The sequence below is a fragment of the Bos indicus genome, chromosome 25 (assembly GCF_029378745.1).
Source record: "Bos indicus isolate NIAB-ARS_2022 breed Sahiwal x Tharparkar chromosome 25, NIAB-ARS_B.indTharparkar_mat_pri_1.0, whole genome shotgun sequence".
Classification (NCBI taxonomy): Eukaryota; Metazoa; Chordata; class Mammalia; order Artiodactyla; family Bovidae; genus Bos; species Bos indicus.
The window spans coordinates 11,074,607-11,099,997 of NC_091784.1; the positions used below are offsets into that span (position 1 = coordinate 11,074,607).

The 25,391-nt window shown below is 42.3% G+C and overlaps 1 protein-coding gene across 1 annotated transcript in view; it reads right to left on the reverse strand.

The window, feature by feature from the left end:
• Positions 1 to 15,107: 15,107 nt before the first annotated feature.
• Positions 15,108 to 25,391, reverse strand: part of LOC109578109 (uncharacterized) — a 166,190-nt gene continuing 155,906 nt past the window's right edge. Inside the window, exons 70-71 of the mRNA XM_070779250.1 lie at positions 25,138 to 25,279; positions 15,108 to 15,791 (exon numbers count right to left, since the gene is read on the reverse strand). Coding sequence (XP_070635351.1) covers positions 15,787 to 15,791; positions 25,138 to 25,279 — 147 coding nt within the window. The 3' untranslated portion in view covers positions 15,108 to 15,786. The remainder of the gene's footprint in view (positions 15,792 to 25,137; positions 25,280 to 25,391) is intronic.

Genomic DNA, 25,391 nt, shown 5'->3' on the forward strand with positions numbered 1-25,391 from the left:
TGGAGGATAAAAATTCTTACCAAAGTCCACTCTTCCAGATCTCTCTGTAGTACCCAGTTGAGAGAAGAGGGTAAAAATTTCTCATCCCTTCCTTTCCCAGTTCAGATGAGCGGGAGAAAAACATTTGTAAAAATTAGTTCTTTGGATTGTTCCTCATTCTATTCTGCACATTTGGGCTTCCACATAGGATCGTTTTTTTTTAGGTGTGAACAATTTTTTTTTTTTTAGCTTTTAAAAAATGTATTTATTTGGGTGTACCAGGTCTCAGTTGCAGCATGAGGGATCTTCACTGTGGCATGCGAACTTCTTAGTTGCGGCACGTGTGATCTAGTTCCCTGACCAGGGATCTAACCTGGGCCCCTGCATTGGGAACATGGAGTCTTAGCCACTGGACCACCAGGGAAGTCCCTGAACAACTTCTTTTAACATCTCTTGCACCAAAGATGTGGTGGCGACAAATTCTCTCATCTTTGCATGAAATTTTCTTTATTTTGCCTTCATTTTGACAGATGATGTTGGATATAAAATACTCAGTTGATAGTGTCATTCCATTTTCTTCTGCCTTTTACTGCTTCTAATGATTTCATCTGTCACTATTGCTGTTACTCCCATGAATGTAATTTATTCACCCTTTAGCTGCTTTTGAGATTTTTTCTTTTTCTTTAGTTTCCATTAGTTTCATGTGCTTAGGTGTGGTCTTCTTTGTATTAATCCTGTTTGGGGTTTGCTAAGCTTCTTGAATCTGTTTTGAGATCTTCAGTCAACTGTAATGAATTACTGTCTGTTGTCTCTTACTGTTTGGGCTACTTGAGAAGCACCAAAACACTGGAGTGAGTAGCCATTCCCTTCTCTAGGGGATCTTCCAGACCCAGGGATAGAAGCTGTGTCTCCTGCATTGCAGGCAAATTTTTACCATCTGAGCCAGCAGGGAAGCCTGGAGGATGGCATCAATGACTCAATGGACATGAGCTTGAGCAAACTCCAGGAGATGGTGAAAGACAGGGAAGATGGCGTGCTGCAGTCCGTGGGGTGGCAAAGGGTCAGACACAGCTGAGCGAATGAACAACACTCTATCTTAAGATATTCTTCTGCCCTATTTTCTCTCTCTCTTCTCCTTTTAGGACTCCAGTTACATTTCTTAGAATCCATTCTTTCTTTCTTTCTCTTTTCTCTTGTGATTTTTATTTTTAATTCTTGTTTATTTCTGTGCTTCTGTTTGGATAATTACTACTTACCAGTCCTTAGTCACTGATTTTTTTCTTGCGTTGTGTCCAGTCTGCTCTTAAATCCATTCAGTGGATTTTTCATTTCCAACATTTTTGTCTTTCAGTTCTTAAACTTCTGTTTGGTTCTTTGAGTTTCCATTTTCTCTTTTTTAATTTTCACCCATTGTCTTGTTTTACCTCTAGATTCTTTAACACATTTTAAAGTCCTAGCACACCTATATATATCTGCTAATTCCAACTTCTGGGTCATGCATGGATCTACTGTTATTAACAGTGTGTTCCTATTTCACAGAGCTAGTAATTTGAATTGTATGCTAAGCTTTGTGGATAACATGTAAAAATTCCAGATATATTATTTCCCTAAAGAATATTGAGTTTTGTTCTTACAGACAGTTAAATCACTGGCTGGCTGATCACCCTTGACCCTGTCAAGGCTTGGTTTTCAGCTTTGCTAGAATGGGTTTTCCATTACACCTCACAGGGTCTCAGTATGTGCCGATGCAGTTTAGGATTTAGTCAAGGATCTAAGGATCCTCCTTGCAGATTTCTGTGTGACTCCTTCCCCTCCTGTGCCTTGTCGCACAAGTCCAAAATACCCTAACATCCTTGAACTCTGATCTCCCTTTCCTCCAGTTAGCAAGACTGCTGCTTTCTATGTAAGCTATACATCCTCACTCAGCAGTCTGAAAAGTGCTCCTTTCCAAAGAAAGCTGTGGTGAGATTTCATCTCAAGAACTTCCCTTCTCTCAAGGATTGCAGCTCTGTGCTGCACTGCCCGATTCCTGCAAGCAATTGTTTTGTATATTCTGCTTAGTTTTTGAGTTGCTTATGACAGGCGGGGGGCTTCCCAGGAGGCTGAGTGGGTAAAGAATCCTCCCACAATATAGGAGACGTAAGAGACACGGGTTCAATCCCTATGTTGGGACGATCCCCTGGAGGAGGGCATGGCAACCCACTGCAGTACTCTTGCCTGGAGAATCCCAGGGACAGAGGAGCCTGGAGGGCTACAGTCCACAGGGTCACAAAGAGTCAGACATGACTGAGCACACAGCACATGACACGGGGGAGGATAATCCTTTGGGGCTGGCCCTGCAGACTTTTAAAACTTTTTATTAGATTGTGTATAAATGGGATTTCTGGGTTTTGAGTCATGCTTAGAAAGGACTTTCCTGACAAGAGATGGTTTAAAAAATTTCTTCTAGTACTTTTACTATTTAACCTTTTGTGTTTAAATCTTCTATTCAGAATTCATTTTGGTGGAAGGAATAACATAGAGGGTCCTAACAATGTTTCCCCACATGCTGCCCAGTTGCTGTAATACCAATAACTAGAGAATGCCCACCCCACCTCTGGCTTTGAAGTCTTTAGTGGCATAATAAACTCCTGAATTTATTAGTTTCCTAGGGTATTTGGCATTTTCTTCTGTGCCACTGACTTGTTATACATATGTATAAATATACATCCATGTGTATTTGTTGGTATGAAATTGTTTTCATTATTGCAATATAATCTGATTTACTACCTATTGGGATTAGTTTTTCTTCATTGTTGTTTTCAGAAAATTTCTGGTTGTTGTTTAAAATTTCATCAACTTTAGAATCAGCTTGTCTAGTTTAAAAAAATATGCACAAACATATATATAGACATGTACATATGTCCCTGTCTGATATTTTTATTGAGATTGTGTTATTCTCTGTTAAATTTATGAAGTTAATTTTTCAATTATTTTCAATGGCTTTTTTATTTTTTTAATTTATTTGTTTGTTTTTGGCTGTGCTGAGTCTTTGCTGCTGCACACAGGCTTTCTCTAGTTGCAGTGAGTGGGGGCTATTCTTTACGTGCCAGGGCTTCTCGCTGCAGCGGCTTCTCTCTGTTGCAGAGCACAGCCTCTAGGCTCCCGACTCAGTAGTTGCTGCCCATGGGCTCAGTAGTTGTGGTGCACGACCAGGAACTGAACCCATGTCCCTTTCATCGGCAGGCAGATTCTTATCCACTGTACCAACCAGGGAAGTCTTAATGGCTTTATTTTTTAACAATAAAAATCACTTATTTTAAGTGTACATCACAATGATGTCTAGTGAATTTAGAGTTGTGCCGCCATCTTTACGTATTTGAGAAACTTTTCATGACCCAAGAAGATGTCTCTGTGCCCATCTGCAGCCACTTCCTGTTCCTCCCCATCAGGTCCAGGCAGCAACCAACTGGTGTTCTCTTTCTGTCTAGTTTCCTTTTCTGGACATTTCATATGAATGGAATCATACAATATGTGGTCTTTTGCATCTCTCTTTCCCTTAGCATAATGTTTTTGAGATTCATCTCTGTTCCTTTTATGTGCATCGGCTCAGATGGTAAAGAATTCGCCTGCAATGCGGGAGACTTGGGTTCGATCCCTGGGTTGGGAAGATCCCTTGGAGAAGGAAATGGCAACCCACTCCAGTATTCTTGCTTGTAGAACCCCTGGACAAAGGAGGCTGGTGGGAGTCCGTGGGGTCACAAAGAGTTGGGCATGACTGAGCGACTAAGCACACCCCATGTGTGGCCATGCCACAGTTTGTTCATTCACTGAACAGCTGATGGGGCTGTGTGCACTGTCTTCGTCTAAGTGTATGTTTTCATTTCTCTGGGGTAAGATACCTAGGAGTGGAACTGTTGAGCCATATGGTAAATACATTGTTAACTTTTTAAGAAATTGTTAGTTTCCTACGGTGACCACACCATCTTACATTCCCTCCAGCATGTGTGAGGGTTCCAATCCCACCATTCCCTAACAACTGGTATTGATAGTTCCATCTCTCTAGTGTTGAACCTTTCTAAATTGGAACATAGGCAGCACAGCTTTCTTTGCATTTGAAGTGTTTTACCTCCCTCCCAGCTTTTATAGAGTCCTTCACATAGGTTGTGCACATGTTTGTGCACTTATTGCTTGGAGATTTATTAGGCGGTTATTCTTGTAAGAGAAGCAGAAGATATTAAGAAGAGGTGGCAAGAATACACAGAAGAACTGTACAAAAAAGATCTTCATGACCCAGATAATCACGATGGTGTGATCACTCACCTAGAGCCAGACATCCTGGAATGTGAAGTCAAGCGGGCCTTAGAAAGCATCACTACGAACAAAGCTAGTGGAGGTGATGGAATTCCAGTTGAGCTATTTCAAATCCTGAAGGATGATGCTGTGAAAGTGTTGCACTCAATATGCCAGCAAATTTGGAAGACTCAGCAGTGGCCACAGGACTGGAAAAGGTCAGTTTTCATTCCAATCCCAAAGAAAGGCAATGCCAAAGAATGCTCAAACTACCGCACAGTTGAACTCATCTCACACTCTAGTAAAGTGATGCTCAAAATTCTCCAAGCCAGGCTTCAGCAATACATGAGCTGTGAACTTCCAGATGTTCAAGCTGGTTTTAGAAAAGGCAGAGGAACCAGAGATCAAATTGCCAACATCTGCTGGATCATTGAAAAGGCAAGAGAGTTCCAGAAAAACATCAATTTCTGCTTTATTGACTATGCCAAAGCCTTTGTGTGGATCACAATAAACTGTGGAAAATCTGAAAGAGATGGGAATACCAGACCACCTGACTGGCCTCTTGAGAAACCTATATGCAGTTCAGGAAGCAACAGTTAGAACTGGACATGGAACAACAGACTGGTTCCAAATAGGAAAAGGAGTACGTCAAGGCTGTATATTGTCACCCTGCTTATTTAACTTCTATGCAGAGTACATCATGAGAAACGCTGGGCTGGAAGAAGCACAAGCTGGAATCAAGATTGCTGGGAGAAATATCAATAACCTCAGATATGCAGATGTCACCACCCTTATGGCATATGAAAGTCAAAGAGGAGAGTGAAAAAGTTGGCTTAAAGCTCAACATTCAGAAAACTAAGATGATGGCATCTGGTCCCATCACTTCATGGCAAATAGATGGGGAAACAGTGTCAGACTTTATTTTTTGGAGCTCCAAAATCACTGCAGATGGTGATTGCAGCCATGAAATTAAAAGATGCTTGCTCCATGGAAGGAAAGTGATGACCAACCTAGATAGCATATTGAAAAGCAGAGACATTACTTTGCCAACAAAGGTCCATCTAGTCAAGGCTATGGTTTTCCCAGTGGTCATGTATGGATGTGAGAGTTGGACTGTGAAGAAGGCTGAGCACCGAAGAATTGATGCTTTTGAAGTGTGGTGTTGGAGAAGACTCTTGAGAGTCCCTTGGACTGCAAGGATATCCAACCAGTCCATTCTAAAGGAGATCAGTCCTGGGTGTTCATTGGAAGGACTGATGCTAAAGCTGAAACTCCAGTACTTTGGCCACCTCATGCGAAGGGTTGACTCATTGGAAAAGACTTTGATGCTGGGAGGGATTGGGGGCAGAAGGAGAAGGGGACGACAGAGGATGAGATGGCTGGATGGCATCACTGACTCGATGGACGTGAGTCTGAGTGAACTCCGGGAGTTGGTGATGGACAGGGAGGCCTGGCGTGCTGCGATTCATAGGGCCACAAAGAATCAGACATGACTGAGTGACTGAACTGAACTGAACTGATTCTTGTAAGTGGAATATTTTCCTAACTTTTCCATGTGCTTGCTGTTTATGCATAGGAAGTCTAGGTGTTTTGGTAGGTTACTTCTGTGTCTGACCCCCTAGAGAAATCTCTCACTGCCTGCCAGCTTTTCTGGTTGCCTCCCTTGAATTTTTCCAGAGTAAACATAATTATTTGACCTCTTCCTTTCTTCTTAAAGGGCTTCCTTTTTTTTTTCTCTCTCTCTTGCCTACTTTCATCAGCTAGAAACCTCATACAAAGCAGTTGTGCAGGGCATTCTTTTGTGCCAGAGTCTCATGGAGACTTCTGTTGCTTTGAGTTATTACAGATGAGTCTGATTTGGGGGCTCGGTGCACGCGTGTGTGTGTCTGTGTGTATAATTTTATCTTGCTAATGATATGTTAATTAGATACCTCAAATTAGAAGTATACCTTTTCTAATTTGATAAAAGATTTTGTTTTTAAATGATAAATGCTGTCAAATGCCTTTTAACATCTATTACAGATCATGATTTTTCTTCTTTAATATATTAATGTAAAGTGAATTAAAATATGTCCTAATATCAAAACTTCCTTGTTATATCATACAAGTCTCACCTGTTTCTGGTGACTTTTTCCCTTTCAATGATCCTGTCATTTTATTTGCTAATATTTTATTTTGGAGTTTTGCATTGATTTTTTTTTTTTTTTTTTAACATAAATGAGGTTGGCCTGTGGTTTTCCTTTGTTGTGCTATAGTGGTTGGTTTTTGGCCTCAACAGATTCCTGATAAAGAATTTGGAGGTATTTCTTCTTCTTCTAGGCACTGGAGCCGTTTACAGAGAGTGGACGTTAGCTTTTAAACTGGCTGATTTCACCTGGGAAAGCATCCCGGCCTGAGGTCAGGGTCCCTTCTCCCCACTCCCACCATGGGGGCTTTGGGGATGCTGGTATCTTTTTTAACAACTTTCTCAGTTTCTTCTGGTCTAGTTAGATATTTTCTCCCTTGGTGCTTGTTGGTACCTAGGGCTTCCCAAGTGGTAAATAACCCACCTGCCAATGCAGGAGACACAAGAGATGAGGGTTTGACCCCTGGGTCAGGAAGATACCCCAGAGAAGGAAATGTACCCTGCTCCAGTATTGTTGTCTGGAAAATTCCATAGACAGAGGGGCCTGACAGACTGCTGTCCATGGGGTTGCAAAGAGCTGAACATGACTGAACATGCACACACGTTATTTTTTCCCCTAGATAATATCCATCTGCTCTTGAGTTTTCAGATTTGTTTACATAGTCAGCCTTGACAGTCCCCTTTTCATCTTGACCAGCTCAACCCCTCTCCCCACCAGTCCCCCTGGATTGACTTAAGGTTGTCATTTTTCTGTTCATTTATCAATTTGTGAGAACTTTGACATTCGGAGAATGCATACATGCTTCCAGGGAGAAATAAAATAAGACACACATCACATCCCAGATGCCCTGAGTCAGCAGGAACTCACTGGAAAGCATCCTTTATTGGACAGCCAGGGATCTTGCTCCTCTCTGGGAAGCTGAATTCCAAGTTTATAGGCCAGAGTGCTTCAGCATGACCTCATTTCCACCCACTCCTTCCCCATCTTTAAAATAATTGAGAAGTGAGATTAGGTAATAAAAGCTGACTCAGGTTTTCCTAAGATGTGGGTTGAGTGGGTCAGCTCTCCTCCTCACTTTGACAAGGGTCCACATGAACTGCTTTTTCTCTTCCACTTCTGTTGTAAAACTCAGACTCCTCCTTAAACAATGGCCATCCTTTAATGTGGTCATAACCCCACAGACGGCAAGAAGGGGACTGAGCGGTGAAGGGGAGCAAACGTGCCACCCCAAAATCTGCCACTTAGGTATAATTGTTGTTTTGAGCTGAAGGCAGTTGTGTTAGTTTCGGGTCTGCAGCAAAATGATTTAGCTTTACATGTACGTATATCTATTCTTTTTTTTAGATTCTTTTCCCGTCTAGATTATTCCAGAGTGTTGAGTAGAGGTCCCTGTGACATACAGTAGGTCTTGTTGATTACTTGTTTTATATATAGTAGTGAATATATGGGCTTCTCAGGTGGCTCAGAGGTAAAGAATCCACCTGTCAAGGCAGGAGATGCTGGTTTGATCCCTCAGTCAGGAAGATGCCCTGGAGGAGGCAATGGTAACCTACTCCAGCACTCTTGCCTGGAGAATCACGTGGATGGAGGAGCCCTGCAGGTTACAGGGTCACAAAGAGTCAGATATGCCTGAGCACGTGTGTGCGCATACACACACACGGTGCATATATGTTAATTCCAGCCCCCTAATTTATCCCTGCCCCACCAACTTTACCTTTTGGTAACCAGAAGTTTGTTTTCCAAATCTGTGGGTCTGTTTTGTAAATAAGTTCATTTGTATCCTTTTTAGATTCCACATATAAGTGACATCATATGGTATTTGTGTTTCTCTTTCTGACTTCACTTAGTGTGATAATCTCTAGGTCCATCCACGTTGCTGCAAATGGCATCATTTAATTCCTTTTTATGCCTGAGTAATATTCAGTAATATACCACATCTTTATCCATTCATCTGTTGATGGACGTTTAGGTTGCTTCCATATCTTGGCTATTGTAAATAAGTGCTGCACTGAACCGGAGGAGGCAATGGCACCCCACTCCAGTACTCTTGTCTGGAAAATCCCATGGATGGAGGAGCCTGGTGGGTTGCAGTCCACGGGGTTGCTAAGAGTCGGACACGACTGAGCGACTTCACTTTCACTTTTCACTTTCATGCATTGGAGAAGGAAATGGCAACCCACTCCAGTGTTCTTGCCTGGAGAAGCTCAGGGACAGGGGAGCCTGGTGGGCTGCCGTCTATGGGGTTGCACAGAGTCGGACACGACTAAAGCGACTTAGCAGTAGCAGCAGCTGCATTGAACATTGGAGTGCGTGTATCTTGGTTTTCTCCAGATACATGCCCAGGAGTGGGATTTCAGGATCATATGATAGCTCTATTTTTAGTTTTTTGAGGAACCTCTATACTGTTCTCCATATTGGGTGTACCAATTTACATTCCCACCAACAGTGTAGGAGGATTCCCTTTTCTCCATATCCTCTCCAGTGTTTATTTTTGGTAGACTTTTTGATGGTGGTCATCCTGACTAGTCCCTGAGGTGGTACTTCATTGTAGTTTTGAGTTGCATTTCTCTAATAATTAGCAGTGTTGAATGTCTTTTCGTGTGCTTTTTGGTATTTCTTGCTATCTGTATGTCTTCTTTGGAGCAATATCTATTTAGATCTTCTGCCTATGTTTTTGATTGTTTTTTTTTTTTTTTTTAAATTGAGCTGCATGAGCTGTTTGTATATTTTGGAGATTTAACCCCTTGTTGGTCACTTCATTTGCAAATATTTTCTCCTGTTCTGTAAGTTGTCTTTTTGTTTTGTCTATGGTTTCCTTTGCTGTGCTAAAGCTTTTAAGTTTAATCAAGTCCCATTTGTTTATTTTTGCTTTTTCATTACTCTAGGAGGTGGATCAAAAAAGATCTGTGATTTGTGTTGAGTGTTCTGCCTATGTTTTCCTCTAAGAGTTTTATAATGTCCAGCTTTACATCTAGATCTTTAATCCATTTTGAGTTTATCTTTGTGTATGATGCTAGGGAGTGTTCTAATTTCATTCTGATTACATGTAGCTGTCCAGTTTTCCCAGCACCACTTATTGCAGAGACTGTTTTCTCTCCGTTGTGTATTCTTACCTCCTTTGTTATAGACTAGGTGACCGCAGGAGCATGGGCTTGTCTCTGGGCTTCTGTCCTGTTCCATTCGTCTCTATTTCTGTTTTTGTGCCAGTACCATACTGTTTTGATTACTGTATTTTTGTCGTATAGTCTGAAGTGAGAGAGCCTGATTTTTCCAGCTCTGTTTGTTGTTTTTGTCATTTGTTCTTGGCTGTGGCACACAGGACCTCAGTTCCCAAACCAGGGATCAAACCCATGCCCCCTGCAGTGGAAGTATGGAGTCTTAACCACTGGACCACAGGAAAGTCCCTGTTTTTCTTTCTCAAGATTATTTGGGCTATTCAGGGTCTTTTGTGTTTCCACACAAATGGTAAAAATTTTTTGTTCTATTTCTGTGACAAATTCTGTTGGTAATTTGATAGTGATTGCATTCAATCTGTAGATGGCTTTGGGTAGTGTAATCATTTTCACAATATTGATTATTCCAATCCGAGAATATGGTATATCTCTTTATCTGTGTTGTCTGTGACTTTTTTCATGAATATCTGTACTGTGTTACGAGTACATGTCTTTTGCCTCCTTAGGTAGGTTTATTCCTAAGTATTTATTCTTTCCGTTGCAGTGATAAATGCAATTGTTTCCTGAATTACTGATCTTTCATATTGAAAGGGTATAGAAATGCAAGAGATTTCTGTGTGTTAACGTTATACCTTGCGTCTTTATCAAGTTCATTGAGCTCTAGTGGTTTTCTGGTGGCCTCTTTAGGGTTTTCTGTGAATAGCATCGTGTCATCTGCAGATAGTCACAGTTTTACTTCTTTTCCTGTTTGGATCCTTTTGTTTCTTTTTCTTCTCTGATTGCTGTGGCTAGCACTTCCAAACTATGTTGAATAAAAGTGGTGAGAATGAACATCCTTTGTCTTGTTCCTGATCTTAGAGGAGATACTTTCAGTTTTTCACTATGATATTATGAGTATGATATTAGCTGTGAGTTTGTCATATATGATCTTTATGAGTATGATATTAGCTGTGAGTTTATCATATATGACCTTTATTATGTTGAGATAGGTTCCCTTTATGCCCACCTTCTGGAGAGTTGTTTTTTTTTTTTAATCATAAGTGGCTGTTGAATTTTGTCAAAAGCATCTATTGAGATGATCATATGGTTTTTATTTTTCAATTTGTTAATGTGTTGAATCACACTAATTGATTTGCAGATATTGAAAAATCCTTGCGTGTCTATCCCAAACTTCCTAACCATCCCTTCCCCCATCCTTTCTCCTGGTAACCATAAGTTCATTCTCTATGTCTGTGAGTCTGTTTCTGTTTTATAAATAAGTTCATTGGTATGGTTTCTTTGTAAATTCTGCATATAAGGGAAATCTGATCACTATTATGTGGCAGCCTGAATGGGGGGGAGTTTGAAGGAGAATGGATACATGTATATGTATGGCTGAGTCCCTCTCCTGTCCACTTGAAACTATCACAACAGTATTAATCATCTGTACTCCAGTATAAAATAAAAAAAGAAAAATCCTTGCATCCCTGGATAAGCCCCATTTGATAATGGTGTATGGTCCTTTTAATGTGTTGTTGGATTCCGTTTGCTGCATTTTGTTGAGGATTGTTGCAGCTATGTTCATCAGTGATGTTGGCATGTAATTTTCTGTGTGATATCTTTGGTTTAGGTATCAGGGCCTTGTAGAATGAGTTTGGGAGTGTTCCTTCATCTGCAGTTTTTGGAAATATTTTCAGAAGGATATGTGTGTCAGAAGGATAGGCTCTTCTCTAAATGTTTAATAGGATTCGCCTGTGAAGCCATCTGGTCCTAGACTTTTGTTTGTTGGGAATTTTTTAATCACAGTTTCAATTTCAGTGCTTGTGATTGTGTGTTAGTTGCTCAGTTGTGTCTGACTCTTTGTCACCCCATGGACTTTAGCCCGCCAGCCTGCCTCGGTCCATGGAATTCTCCAGGCAAGAATACTGGGGTGGGTTGCCATTCCCCTCTGCAGAGGATCTTCCCAACCCAGGGATCAAACCTAGGTCTCCCACATTGCAGGCAGATTCTTTACCATCTGAGCCACCAGCGATCCTTTTGCTTGTGATTGGTCTGTTCATATTTTCTGTTTATTCCTCATTCATTTTGGAAGATCGTATACACCTTCCTGAGAATTTGTCCCATTTCCTCTAAGTTGTCCTTTTTATTTTCCTCTCATGGTCTTCTGTATTTCTGTGGTGTCTGTAGTAACTTCTCCTTTTTCATTTCTAATTTTATTGATTTGAGCTCTGTCCTTTTTTTTCTTGATGAGTCTAGCTAAAGGTTTATCAATTTTGTTTATCTTTTCAAAGAACCAGCTTTTAGTTTCATTGATCTTTTCCATTGCTTTCTTCATCTCTATTTCATTTATTTCTGCTCTCATTTTTATGATTTCTTTTGTTCTGCTAACTTTGAGTTTTGTTTGTTCTTCTTTCTCTAGTTGCTTTTGGTGTGAGGGTAGGTTGTTTATTTGGGATTTTTCTAGTTTCCTGAGGTAAGATTATACTGTTATAAACTTCCCTCTTAGAACTGCTTTTGCTATGTCCCACAGATTTTGAATCATCATATATTCATTTGTCTCTAGGTATTCTTTGATCTCCTCTTTGATATCTTTAGTGATCCATTGGTGGTTTCATAGCATATTGTTTAGCCTGCATGTGTTCGTGTTGGTTTATTTTTTTAGTTTTTTTTTTTTCTTGTGGTTGGTTTCTAATCTTGTTAAGGAGAGACCACTTTTAAAATCTGTTTATTCACTGATGGACAATTGGGTTGCTTTCTGTCTTCTTCCTTCCTTCCTTTTTAACCTTTAAAAACTCTCAGGGACAAAAAGCATCATAATAATTATAAAGATAATTTTAAAAGAAAAATAATCAAATTAACTTAAAAAAAAAAAAAAACCAGCTACATGTCATGCCCTTCCTATATGGAGTTTCCATTTTCTTCTATTCCTTACCAGCTTTTGTCCATATGCAGTCATTATTATTACAGATTTTTATGCACTCTTCTGCTTTACTTGGAAGCTAATTCTTTTTTATGTTAAGACACTGCCTGATGCTGAACTTTTTGACAAATGAGTTCAAGATAGTGTTTGCAATATATTACAAGTTAAAAAAAAATTTCCCTGTTGGCTGTCTTTAATTTTTATTATCTTGAGTAATAAAATTATTTTGAAATCTTTTGGAATCATTTATCTCCTTTCACTCCCTCGTTTTGGATAAAGGCCCAGGAGTGGGCTTATTAGGTCAAAGGAAAGAATAGTTTTAAGACTTTCAAAACCTGCTACTGAGGTTGTTCGTAACTGAAACTGCCCTTTACAGAATTTGAGGGGAGGGGTTTTGCTGACAGCCTCAACAGTTCTGGGTATTATTATTTATGTATCTATTTTATAATGTAATAAATTAGGTTATGATTATTGTTCTCATTCACATTTGATTTCCAGTAATGTTAAATGTTCTGCCTAATGTTTACTTGTCAGTTTTTGAATTGCCTTCTCTGACCCTTTACCAGATTATCTCATGGAGAGTCAATTTCACAGGAATTTACCTGGACCTGCTCTTAGTTGGCTGTAGGTATGAACATTTATAGGTATTAAAAAAAAATTTTTTTTTTTTTTTTTTGAGTTTTGGCCGTGCTAGGTTTCTGTTGCTGCATGGGTTTTCTGTTTTTTCTCTGGTTGTGGTGCACAGGCCACTCACTGCTGTGGCTTCTCCTGTCGTGAGCGCAGGCTCTAGTGCGCCTGGGCTTCATTAGTTGTGGCTTCGAGGCTTTAGCGCACAGGCTCCACAGTTGTGGCTTATGCGCTATTTATAGGTAATTTTTAATGGAATCCTTCCCTGTTTTTCTAAATGCCACACATGTGCATGCACACCCCCACACACTACAAACTGCCAAGTGTTGGTGTTGAATCAGCCTGGAGAAGGAGGAACTGTGTTCCGTCCTGGGGCCCCCAGTGCCCCCAGTGCCCCCAGCCCACTGCTAGGTTCCTGGTCAGTGTGTGAGGGACAGGGCGGGGAGGCAGGCTGGCAAGTCTTTCTGTAGTTTCCTTCCTGGGCCAGAACTCCCTGAGCCATTGCACAGATTTAGAAACCTACAGGGCGCCGGCCTCCAGGTTTGCCTTCCATCGCCCCCTTCCCTCCTCCTCCAGGGCTGAGTTCCAAGGCCCAACACAGCACCTCAGTGGGTGCATTTCTGTTCAGGCATGAGATAGCTTTTGGGTCATTTGATGTCTATTTTTTTCCTTGTATTCATAATAATTTGAAAAAAATCTTTTTTATCTGGCTGCACCAGGTCTTAGTTGGGGCACACAGGATCTTCGGTCTTCACTGTGGCATGTGAGCTCTTTTGCATGCATGTGGACTCTCAGTTGTGGCCGAGTTCCCTGACCAGGGGGATTGAACCCAGCTCCCTGCATTGGGAGCGTGGAGTCTTAGCCACTGGACCACTGGGGAAGTCCCTGTTTTGATGCCTTTTAGGAAAAAATGAACAAGCATTCCACATTATGATTTGGGATACAGCTGAAGTTCATTTGACTCTTTTGTAAAGATCAGACTGTAGGCACACCTCGGTGATGTCTGGGTTCAGTTCCAGACCACTGACATAAAGTGAGTCACAGGAACATTTTGGCTTTCCACTGCTTATAATAGTTATGTTTATACTGTAGTCTATTGAGTGTGCAATACCATTGTTTCTAAAAAACCAGTGTGCATATCTTAATTATTGCTTAAAAAAAATGCTAGTTGTAGTAGTAACATCACAGATTACCATAACACATATTATAATCATGAAAAAGTCTGAAATATTGTGAGAATTACCAAAATGTGACACAGAGACACCAAATGAGCGATGCTCTGAGGAAAATGGCACTGACAGATTTCCTCAACACAGGGCTGCTGCAAACCTTCCATTCATAAAATGTAAACAACCCTCCCAAGCCCCCAAAACGCAGTGTCTGCAAAGTGCAATGAAATGAGGTATGCCCATAGACGGTACAAGGCCCCCGTGAAGTGGAAGGCAGATGGTTGTGGTTGGGGCAGACGGGCCCAGATCAGCGCCAGCCTGGCCATCTGCTAGTCGTGTGACCTTGGGTACGTGCCCTGGGCTCTCTGACACTGTTGCTGCAGCTGCTTCTGGTACTCGGGGATCGTCCACACCTCATTGGGTTATTATAAAGTCAGAGGGATGAGCAAACGTGTTTTGAAGAGCAGAGCTTGGACTCTGGAGTCTTCTGGTTGTAATAACCATGGCAACACAGCATCCCCTCCAGAATGTGGGAATGAGCAGGACCAGATCCCCCATTTGCATTCACTGCTGGAAAGTCTAAAACCCTCTCGAGTTCCTCTTTCTAAACTTCACTGAGCACCTGCTGTGTGCCGAGGATTGCATGTGGGGAGGCCAAGGACAGCTGAGAACCAGCATCTGGCTTTCTGGTAGCACGGAGCCTTATGGCTGATAGCTCACCACTGCTCTGGACTCGATTCGGTGTAGAGAGGGTCCTGGGGGCCCCCTACTGGTGAACAGGTTTCACAGCCATCCACGCCTCCCCCCTCCACCCCATCCCTCCAGTGGAACAGCTGACTCCACCAATCTAATACACGTGTGCTTGGATTCTGCCAGCTTTAATTTTTCAAGGGCAACGCCTTCCCCCAAAGTAAGTGAACAACTCTGCAGGCTGTACCCTTGGGGGCTGAATGCCCAGAGCACAGCTCTGTGGAAACCAGTCCCCTGGAACATTCAACCTTAGAATCAGGATCTGTGCCAAGAGGGAAGCACCCAACCAGGCTTTGATTAAGGGATTTGGGACCATCCGTTCCCCTCAAGGAAACTCATGCCTCAGGGGAAGCCAATCCCAAGCTAGGAAGACCCGGGGCAGCCTGACTCATACAGCAGAGGCTTCAGAAATAGCAGCCGGGCGAGTGAAGAAATATCACAGGCAAGAATAGTTCTGAAGTGGCGTTCCCTCTCCAGAGCGGGATCCAGCGGGCCAGGCTGTCTCCTGGATCACAGGGCAGGTGTTGAGGAAGATGGAGAATTATCCAGACCAATGTGGGCTCCATCGCCCCCAGAGGTATTTCAAAATCACGAACAGCCCTTCTTTCCTGGATCCACCTCAGTCCTGATCTTCTCTGACTTCCTGGTATTTTGTGCTCATCATTCTACCCCAGACAAGAATCTTGACCTTGCTGGATGAGATGAGATTGTAGCTGGATGAGATGGGATTGTGGCAGAAGGAGAGGAAGTCTCAGATCTTTGGCAAGCCTGGTGCTGCCTCAAGCAGAATCTCAAACTGCAGAGAAAAGAGGAGAGAAGTATAAGGCTTTGTGGACCCAGAGGACAGGGAACTCCCTGTTTCCTGGAATCAGGCTGCAGGCTCTTGTTACAGCCCCTGGCACACTGCAGGCCCAGCAGGGTCAGGCCTCAAGTGGCCCCCACTAAAACAGTATCTCCCCCTTTTAATGGGGAGATGGTTCCCAGCCTGAGAGAGGACCAGACCCCAGCACCTGATGCTTTGGGAGTACAGATGATGTACCCAAAGTTGGTGGGTAAGGGGGTAAAAGAATCTGCCTGAAACGCAGGAGATGCAGGTTCCATCCCTGGGTCAGGAAGATCTCCTGGAGAAGGGAACCCACTCCAGTGTTCTTGCCTGAAGAGTCCCATGGACAGGGGAGCCTGGTGGGCTACAGTTCAGGGGGTCGCAGAGAGTCAGACACCACTAAGCTATCTAGTCGATTGGTGAAGGGGGAGTTTAGGAGCTGAATCCTGATGGAAAGAGGGTATCCAGGTCATGGAAGCAGCAGGGATATTCAGATGTTTCTGGAACACTCAGTGACCTCTGGATGACTTCTCTGCACTTTCAGAAGGAGCCACAGCCTTACCCCTTGAGTTCCAGTTCACTCTGAAGCAGGGACTTCTTCAATTTAAGGGGTCACAGACCCAGGCAAATCCTCTGCACCTCTCTGAGCAAGGTGCCACCAGCAGGTGAGTTTAAAATTTTTTTTAATATTTATTAATTTTGACTGAGCCAGGTCTTGGTTGCAGCACACTGGCTCTGTGATCTTGGTTGTAGCACGTGGGATCTCTAGTTGCAGCATGCAGGATCTAGTTTCCTGGCCAGGGATTGAATCCGGGCCCCCCTGCATTGGGAATGCAGAGGCTTAGCCACTGGACCACCGGGGGAGTTCTAGCAGGTGAGTTTTAATCTCTGTTACTTTCTTTTTCTGGTCTCTGTGTGACGGGGTCATCAATACAATACGAAATAAAAGCAGAGATAACAGTGTCTGTCTCCTTGCCAACCTGCTTCTGATGTTTGTCCATCAGCTATGATGTTAAAGGCTGGGTACCAAATACCCCAAGTTACCAGGTTAAGGAAGGCCCCTCCCAGCCCTCATTTGCTAAGAGAATGTTTAAAAGGAAAGTATGAGCATTAGAGAAGCTTATTGAATGCCTGTTCTGTCATCTGTTGATATTCTATCTTTGGTTCTTTTTCAGACATGATATTGTACTTTTAATAGTTTCTAGTTCCCTGCCAGAATGTACAGCCTGTGTTGGAAAAACCCACTTCTGAATTCCCATTTGTGTCTATTGTCTGTACTGTGGTTCTTGCTCTAAGAATTTTGTCTCCTTAAGTGTATTTATTTTTTTCTTAATAATTACAGCAGTTGTAAGTACAGTTTAGAGCTGTATCACCATGCCTAGCATATGAAGTAAAAGTTTCTCATTCAAAGGTTTTTAGTTGCGGCAAAATATGCATAACAAAAAAGTTGACCATCTCAACAGGTCAGTAGCGTTCAGTTACTTTCACTTTGTTGTGCAATCAACCCCCATCCCAGGAACCCTTTTCATCTTGCAAAATTGAAACTGTCCCCATTAAACAACTCCCGTTATCCCCTTAGACCAGCTCATGGCAACCACCATCCTATGTTCTGTCTCTGTGAATCTGACAACTTTAGGTGCCTCATATAAGGGGAATCATGCATATTGGGCTCTTTGTGACTGGCCTGTTTCACTTAGCACAATGTCCTAGTTCAGCCAGGCTGTGCTGTGTCATAACTGCCTTCCTTTTTAAGACGGAATAATATTCCATTGTACATACACATATATTTTGCTTATCCATTCAGTTGTTGATGGACACTCGGGTTCTTGAAACTCATGGCTATTGTGAAGAATGATGCTCTGATAGTCATACAAACATCTCTTTGAGACCCTACTTTCAGTTCTTTTGTGGCATTATACCCAGAAGTGGAATGACTGGATCATATGGTAGTTTAATTTTTAATTTTTGGGGGAACTGCCATGCTGTTTTCCATATTGGTGGCACCATTTTACATTGCCACCAACAGTGCGCAATGGTTCCAATTTCTTCATATCCTTGCTAACGCTGTTCTCTAAGTTTTTGACAGTAGCCACCCTAATGGGTGTGAATTTGTATCTCATTGTGATTTTGATTCACATTTCCCGAACGATGAGTGATACTGAGCATCTTCTCACGTACTTATCGGTCATTTGTATATCCTGTTTGGAGGAATGTCTAGTCAAGTCCTTTGACCAACTTTTAAACAGGTTTTGTTGTTGAGTTGTAGATATTCTTTGTCTATTTGGAATATTAATCCCCTATCAGATAATCATTTGCAAGTATTTCCTCCCATTCCACAAGCTGTCTTTATACTCTGTTGATTGTGTCATTTCTCACACAGAACTTTTTAATTTTGGTGACATCCAGTTGGTCTATTTATTCTCGTTTTGAAGATTCATTTATATTTTTGGCTGTGTTGGGTCTTCGTTGCTGCACATGAGCTTTCTCTACTTGTGGCGCACAGACTTCTCGTTGCAGTGGCTTCTCTTGTTGCAGAGCAGCACGAGCACACGGGCTTAGCTACACACACCACGTGGGATCTTCTCAGAGCAGGGATCGAACCCGTGTCCCCTGCAGTGGCAGGCAGATTCTTAACTGCTGGACCCCCAGGGGAGACCCCCCCACTTATGTCTCCTTCTAAGAGTTTTATAGTTTTAGTTCTAATATTTATGTATTTTATCTCTTTTGAGTTAGTGCTTTAATATAACTTTAGAGATGAGTGTGTGTTTTTTTCCCGTCATTCTGTTAATATGGTGCATTGCATTGATCTTCTGTGTTGAACCATTGTTGCATTTCAGGAGTAAACCCACCTGGTTATGATGTATGATCCTTTCAATGTGCTCTTGAATTCTGTTCACCAGTACAGTTGTCCCTCAGTATCCAATTGAGTCCAGGACCTCCCATGGATACCAAAATCTGTGGATGCTCAAGTTCCCTATATAAAATGATGTAATATTTGCATACAGCCCATGTACATCCTCCCGTATAGTTTAAATAATCTCTAGGTTACTTAGAATACCTAAATACAATGTAAATGCTATGTAAAGAGTTGCCAGCATGCAACAACTTCAAGATTTGCTTTTTGGAACTTTTCCGGACTTTTTTTTCAAATATTTTCAATCTATAGTTGATTGAATCTGTGGATGTGGAACTCATAGGTATAGAGGGCCAACCGTATTTTTATTTTTATTTTTTTTGAGGATTTTTGCATCAGTATTCATCAGGGATATTGTTCTGTAGTTTTCTTGAAGTGTCCTTGTCTGGCTTTGGTAACAAGATAATTCTGGCCTCATAAAATGGATTTAAAGATGATCCCTCTGCTTCAACTTTTTGTAAGAGTTTGAGAAAGCTTGATTTCAATTCCCTAAATCCTCGGTAGAATTCACTAGAGAGGCCATCTGGTCCTGGGCTTTCCTTTGCTAGGAGGTTTTTGATTACTGATTCAACTTGCTTGCTAGTTATAGATTTCTTGAAGATTCAGTTGTGGCAGGTCATATGTTTCTAGGAATTTATCCATTTCATCTTGATTGTCCAACTTGTCATACAAATGTTCATAGTACTCTTTCATAATCCTCTTTAGTCCTATAAAAATCAGTTGTAATGTTCCTGATTTCACTTCAGATTTTCACTTACTTGGGTCTTCTTTTTAAATTAGTCAATCTAGCTAAAGATTTGTCAATTTTGTTGATCTTAAAAAAAAAACCACTTTTGGTTTCATTGACTTTCATTTTTCTACTTTCTACTTCATTTATCTCTGAACTAATCTTTAGGATTTCCTTCTTTCTGCAAGCTTTGAGTTTGATTTCTTCTTTTCAAGAATCCTTAAGAACTTGGGTTGTTGATTTTAGCTCCTTTTGTAATGTAAGGATTTATAGCCATACATTTCCTTCTTAGCACTGCTTTTCCTCAATTCCATAGTTTTCATTTGTCTCAAGATATTTTCTAATTTACCCTGTGATTACCATTGGGTGTTTGAGTGTGTTAATTTTGTACAATTTATGATTTGTCTGGTTTTTCCTTCTGCTATTTCTGGTTTCTTTGTGACTAAAAAGGAGTGTGTATGACTTGAAATTTTAGAGGTTTATTAAGACTTGTTCTATGGCCTAACCTGGAGAATGGTCAATGTACATTTGAGAACAATGCTGCTATTGGGTGAAGTGTTCCATATATATATATATATATGTCAGGTCTGGTTGATCTGCAGTGTTATTCAAATTCTCTGTTTCCTTACTAATCTTCTCTTTGGTTGTTCTATCCATTATTGAAGTGTACTCTCTTTCAGTTACTATTTATATGCAATACCTTTTTCCCCAATCCTTTCACTTTCTACATATGTGTGTCCTTAGATCTAAAGTGAGTCTCTTGAAGACAGCTCAGATTATTCAATTTTTCAGCTCCTGAACTTGTTTCTTTATTATAATTTCTACCTCTTTGTTGAGAGTCTCATTTTTCTCATATATTATTTTTCTGATTTCACTTAGTTGTCTGCCATCTTTCTTCTCCTTCAGCTTGTTGAGCATATTTAAGAAGTTGTTTTGAAACCTACCAGTAAGGAACAGGCCTATTTCTCGAGAATTTCTGGAGATTTACTCCGTTTCTCTGAATGGGCCCTGTCTCCCTGTTTCTTTGCATGTCTTGTCATCTTTTGTTGGAACGGGGCGTTTGAAAAGACACCCACCTCTCCCATTCTTTGCAGACTGCCCCTGTTCAGGGGAAGGCCTTCACTAAGCAGCCTGGTATGAAAGTTCAGGGTTCTTTCAAATACTTTCTAGCTGTGTATCTTCCCTGGGCCGGTCTGTGTATGCTTTAACTCCAGATTCCCAGCAGACTAGCCGTCTCACCCCCAGTTCTCAGGGATTTAGATACAGTGTTGTATCCGTCTGTCCATAATCGTGCCCCCAGTCACCTGCAGGCCTGCAGACTCTTGGCGGCTGTCTCTGGCAGCAGCACCTACTCCTGCTTTCGGCAACCACCCACATGATACCCAAACCATGCCAGCCTTCTCATCACCACTGAGTCAGAGACGGGAACCTGTGCCCCAGCAGGTCCCAGACAAGTCAGCACGTTGCAAGCAAGTTCCATTCGTTTCCTTCCACCCCAAAGCAGGAGCCAGGAACCGACTGCCTTCTCTGACAGCGTACTGGGGAAGGCAACCAAAAAAAAAAAAAAGCCATGAAATTTCCTACTGTTTGGAGTGAGACTTTTTCTCAGTCAGGCACTCACTTGGTTGTTGCTGCTGCTTAACTAGTTTCTAGGGTTCTCACAAAGCTACTTTGATCCATTTATTGTTCTATACTCAAACTCATGTCCATCAAGTCAGTGATGCCATCCAACCATCTCATCCTCTGTCATCCCCTTCTCCTGCCCTCAATCTTTCCCAGCATCAGGATCTTTTCAAATGAGTCAGCTCTTTGCATCAGGTGGCCAAAGTATTGGAGTTTCAGCTTCAGCATCAGTCCTTCCAATGAACACCCAGGACTGATCTCCTTTAGGATGGACTGGTTGGATCTCCTTGCAGTCCAAGGGACTCTCAAGAGTCTTTTCCAACACCACAGTTCTAAAGCATCAATTATTTGGCGCTCAGCTTTCTTTATAGTCCAACTCTCACATCCATACATGACCACTGGAAAAACCATAGCCTTGACTAGATGGACCTTTGTTGACAAAGTAATGTCTCTGCTTTTTAATATGCTGTCAAGGTTGGTCATAACTTTCCAAGGAGTAAGCATCTTTTAATTTTATGGCTGCAGTCACCATCTGCAGTGATTTTGGAGCCCAGAAAAATAGTCAGTCACTATGTCCCCATCTATTTGCTATGAAGTGATGGGACCGGATGCCATGCTCTTAGTTTTCTGAATGTTGAGCTTTAAGCCAACTTTTTCACTCTCCTCTTTCACTTTCATCAAGAGGCTCCTTTAGTTCTTCTTAACTTTCTGCCATAAGGGTGGGGTCATCTGCATATCTGAGGTTATTGATATTTCTCCTGGCAATCTTGATTCCAGCTTGTGCTTCCTCCAGTCCAGCATTTTTCATGATGTACTCTGCATATAAACTAAGCAGGGTGACAATATACAACCTTGACGTACTCCTTTTCCTATTTGGAACCAGTCTGTTGTTCCGTGTCCAGTTCTAACTCTTGCTTCCTGACCTGCATATAGGTTTCTTAAAAGGCAGGTCAGGAGGTCTAGTATGCCCATCTCTTTCAGAATTTTCCACAGTTTATTGTGATCCACACAGTCAAAGGCTTTGGCATAGTCAATAAAGCAGAAGTAGATGTTTTTCTGGAACTCTCTTGCTTTTTTAATGATCCAGCAGATGTTGGCAATTTGATCTCTGGTTCCTCTGCCTTTTCTAAAACCAGCTTGAACATCTGGAAGTTTACAGTTCACGTATTGCTGAAGCCTGGCTTGGAGAATTTTGAGCATCACTTTACTAGCATGTGTGATGAGTTCAACTGTGCGGTAGTTTGAGCATTCTTTGGCATTGCCTTTCTTTGGGATTGGAATGAAAACTGACCTTTTCCAGTCCTGTGGCCACTGCTGAGTCTTCCAAATTTGCTGGCATATTGAGTGCAGCACTTTCATAGCATCATCTTTCAGGATTTGAAATAGCTCAACTGGAATCCCATCACCTCCACTAGCTTTGTTCGTAGTGATGCTTCCTAAGGCCCACTTGACTTCACATTCCAGGATGTCTGGCTCTAGGTGAGTGATCACACCATCGTGAGTATCTTGATCATGAAGATCTTTTTTGTACAGTTCTTCTGTGTACTCTTGCCACCTCTTCTTAATATCTTCTGCTTCTGTTAGGTCCATACCATTTCTGTTCTTTATTGTGCCCATCTTTGCATGAAATGTTCCCTTGGTATCTCTAATTTTCTTGAAGAGATCTCTAGTCTTTCCCATTCTGTTGTTTTCCTCTTTCCTTTGTGTTGATCACTGAGGAAAGCTTTCTTATCTCTCCTTGCTATTCTTTGGAACTCTGTATTCAAGTGGGTATAACTTTCCTTTTCTCCTTTGCTTTTCACTTCCCTTCTTTTCACAGCTATTTGTAAGGCCTCCTCAGACAGCCATTTTGCTTTTTTGCATTTCTTTTTCTTGGGGATGGTCTTGATTCCTATCTCCTGTACAATGTCACGAATCACCATCCATAGTTCATCATGCACTGTATCAGATCTAGTCCCTTAAATCTATTTCTCACTTCCACTGTGTGGTCCTAAGGGATTTGATTTAGGTCATACCTGAATGGTCTAGTGGTTTTCTCCACTTTCTTCAATTTCAGTCTGAATTTGGCAATAAGGAGTTCATGATCTGAGTCACAGTCAGCTCCCAGTCTTGTTTCTGCTGACTGTATAGAGCTTCTCCATCTTTGGCTGTGTAGATCACAACAAACTGTGGAAAATTCTTCAAGAGATGGGAATACCAGACCACCTTACCTGCCTCTTGAGAAATCTGTATGCAGGTCAAGAAGCAACAGTTAGAACTGGACGTGGAACAACAGACTGGTTTCAAATTGGGAAAGGAGTACATCAAGCCTGTATATTGTCACCCTGCTTATTTAAGTTATATGCAGAGTACATCGTGTGAAATGCCAGGCTGGATAAAGCACAAGCTGGAATCAAGATTGCTGGGAGAAATATCAATAACCTCAGATATGCAGATGACCCCACCCTTATGGCAGAAGGCAAAGAAGAACTAAAGAGCCTCTTGATGAAAGTGAAAGAGAAGAGTGAAAAAGCTGGCTTGAAACTCAGTATTCAAAAAATGAAGATCGTGGCATCTGGTCCATGATTATGGCATCACTTCATGGCAAATAGATGGGGAAACAATGGAAACAGTGACATACTTTATCTTCTTGGGCTCCAAAATCACTGCAGATGGTGGGGGCTGGGCGCGCCACACAGCATGTGGGATCTTAGTCCCCTGACCAGGGGTCAAATCCACGTGCCCTGCGGTGGAAGCTCGGAGTCTTAACCACTGGACTGCCGGGGGAGTCCCACTCTGCTCCTTGGACCTGAGAACTTTCTCATTCTAAAATTCTCACTTCAACTTCCTCCTCTCATATTTTCCAGTTAATTTTCTCTTTTGTGATTAACAACTTACTGACCAGAGATGAATTAATACATTTTTGTTACCTAAATGTTATAGAATATTGACACCTATCAATATTCAGTTACATAACAAATTGCCAGCCCCAGGCATTGGTTTCTGGAAAAATCGCCTGGTTCAACAATGCGTTGTCTTAAATTTCTGTGAATAATTTTTTCATTTCTAGAAATCAGTTCTGGAATTGTGCTTATCTTTGATAATCTTTAATTCTAGCATCCCAAAGTCTTGGAGAAAGACTTTCTCCTTGACCAGACTCTACTCAGGCTCCTTGAGAACTCTTCTCAGCCTAGGTCCTGACTTTTGGGCTTCCATGAGCATGTCTTCATTGTCCAGTTTTAGCAGGTCAGTCCCTTCCAGAGCTGACCACCTTGACCTCTGCAACTGGGTGATGTCTGATCTCCCGAGCCTGCCTTCAGCAACAATTCTTAGGTCAGTTTAGCCAGAATCTCCTTTTAGTAATCTTCCATCCACTGACCCCCTCTCCCCCTGCTCCTGGACTCTAAATGCCTACTTCTCCTTGTTAAGAGATGAGCCCAATATCTTTCTGCCCCTACTGCAGCGGTCCCTACATCTCCAGACCCCCGGTAAAGCCTGCCTAACTGTTCTCTTACATGTGTCATGAGCACTTGCTCCGTTCTCAGGGGTCCACTGCCGTTGTTCGCTGCAGTAGCCAACTTCTGTGTCTGAGCCATGGGAATCACACACACGACTTTGGTTGCAGGTGTGCCCGAGGGTTTCCAGACCTTGTAGGGTGTGTACATTCACATCCTCTAAGCACAGGCCTGTGGCTCTAATTTTCAGCAACTCCCTTACAGCTGCCTGACCTCCCCAAGCTCTCGTGTCCTACACCAGAGGTCACCAGGTTCGCTAGACCTGGAGTGAAGTGTGGGGGAGTTTGGGGCCTCTTTTTCTCTTTCTTAGTAACTTTCTTAACTCCTGGGACTTCCCTGGTCATGGAGCTGGAGCCCACGTGCCACAACAAAGACCTGGCTCAGCCAAATAAAAGTTAAATTTTTTTTAAAAAGTGCTCCTTTGCATGTAACTTTGCTTTGCCTCTTAGCTCACTGTACAACTGTGTGTGTGTCCTCTGGGCGGAAGCAAAGAGAAAGGAATGGGTTTTCCCTCCGGGATGGAAGCAGGGGGTCAGAGCGCTTGCCGGCGCAGCCACTCACCGCACTGTGGAGGCGGGTCCACGGGCACGAAGCCCCTGGCACACAGCTGGACGTAGGCGGCAGCCAGGGTGCAAGCAGGCTGGCGCTCCTGGGTGCCACAGGTGTCCCGGGCGCACAGGCTGAGGAAGGGTGTTGGGTCCACCTGAAATCCGGCACCCAGAGTCAATGTCCCTGCCCACCGCACCCCGGGGAGTAGCACAGAGGAGGGGCGTAGGCTAGATCGGGGCGAGGGCCTCCTCCGTCCCGCAGTCCAC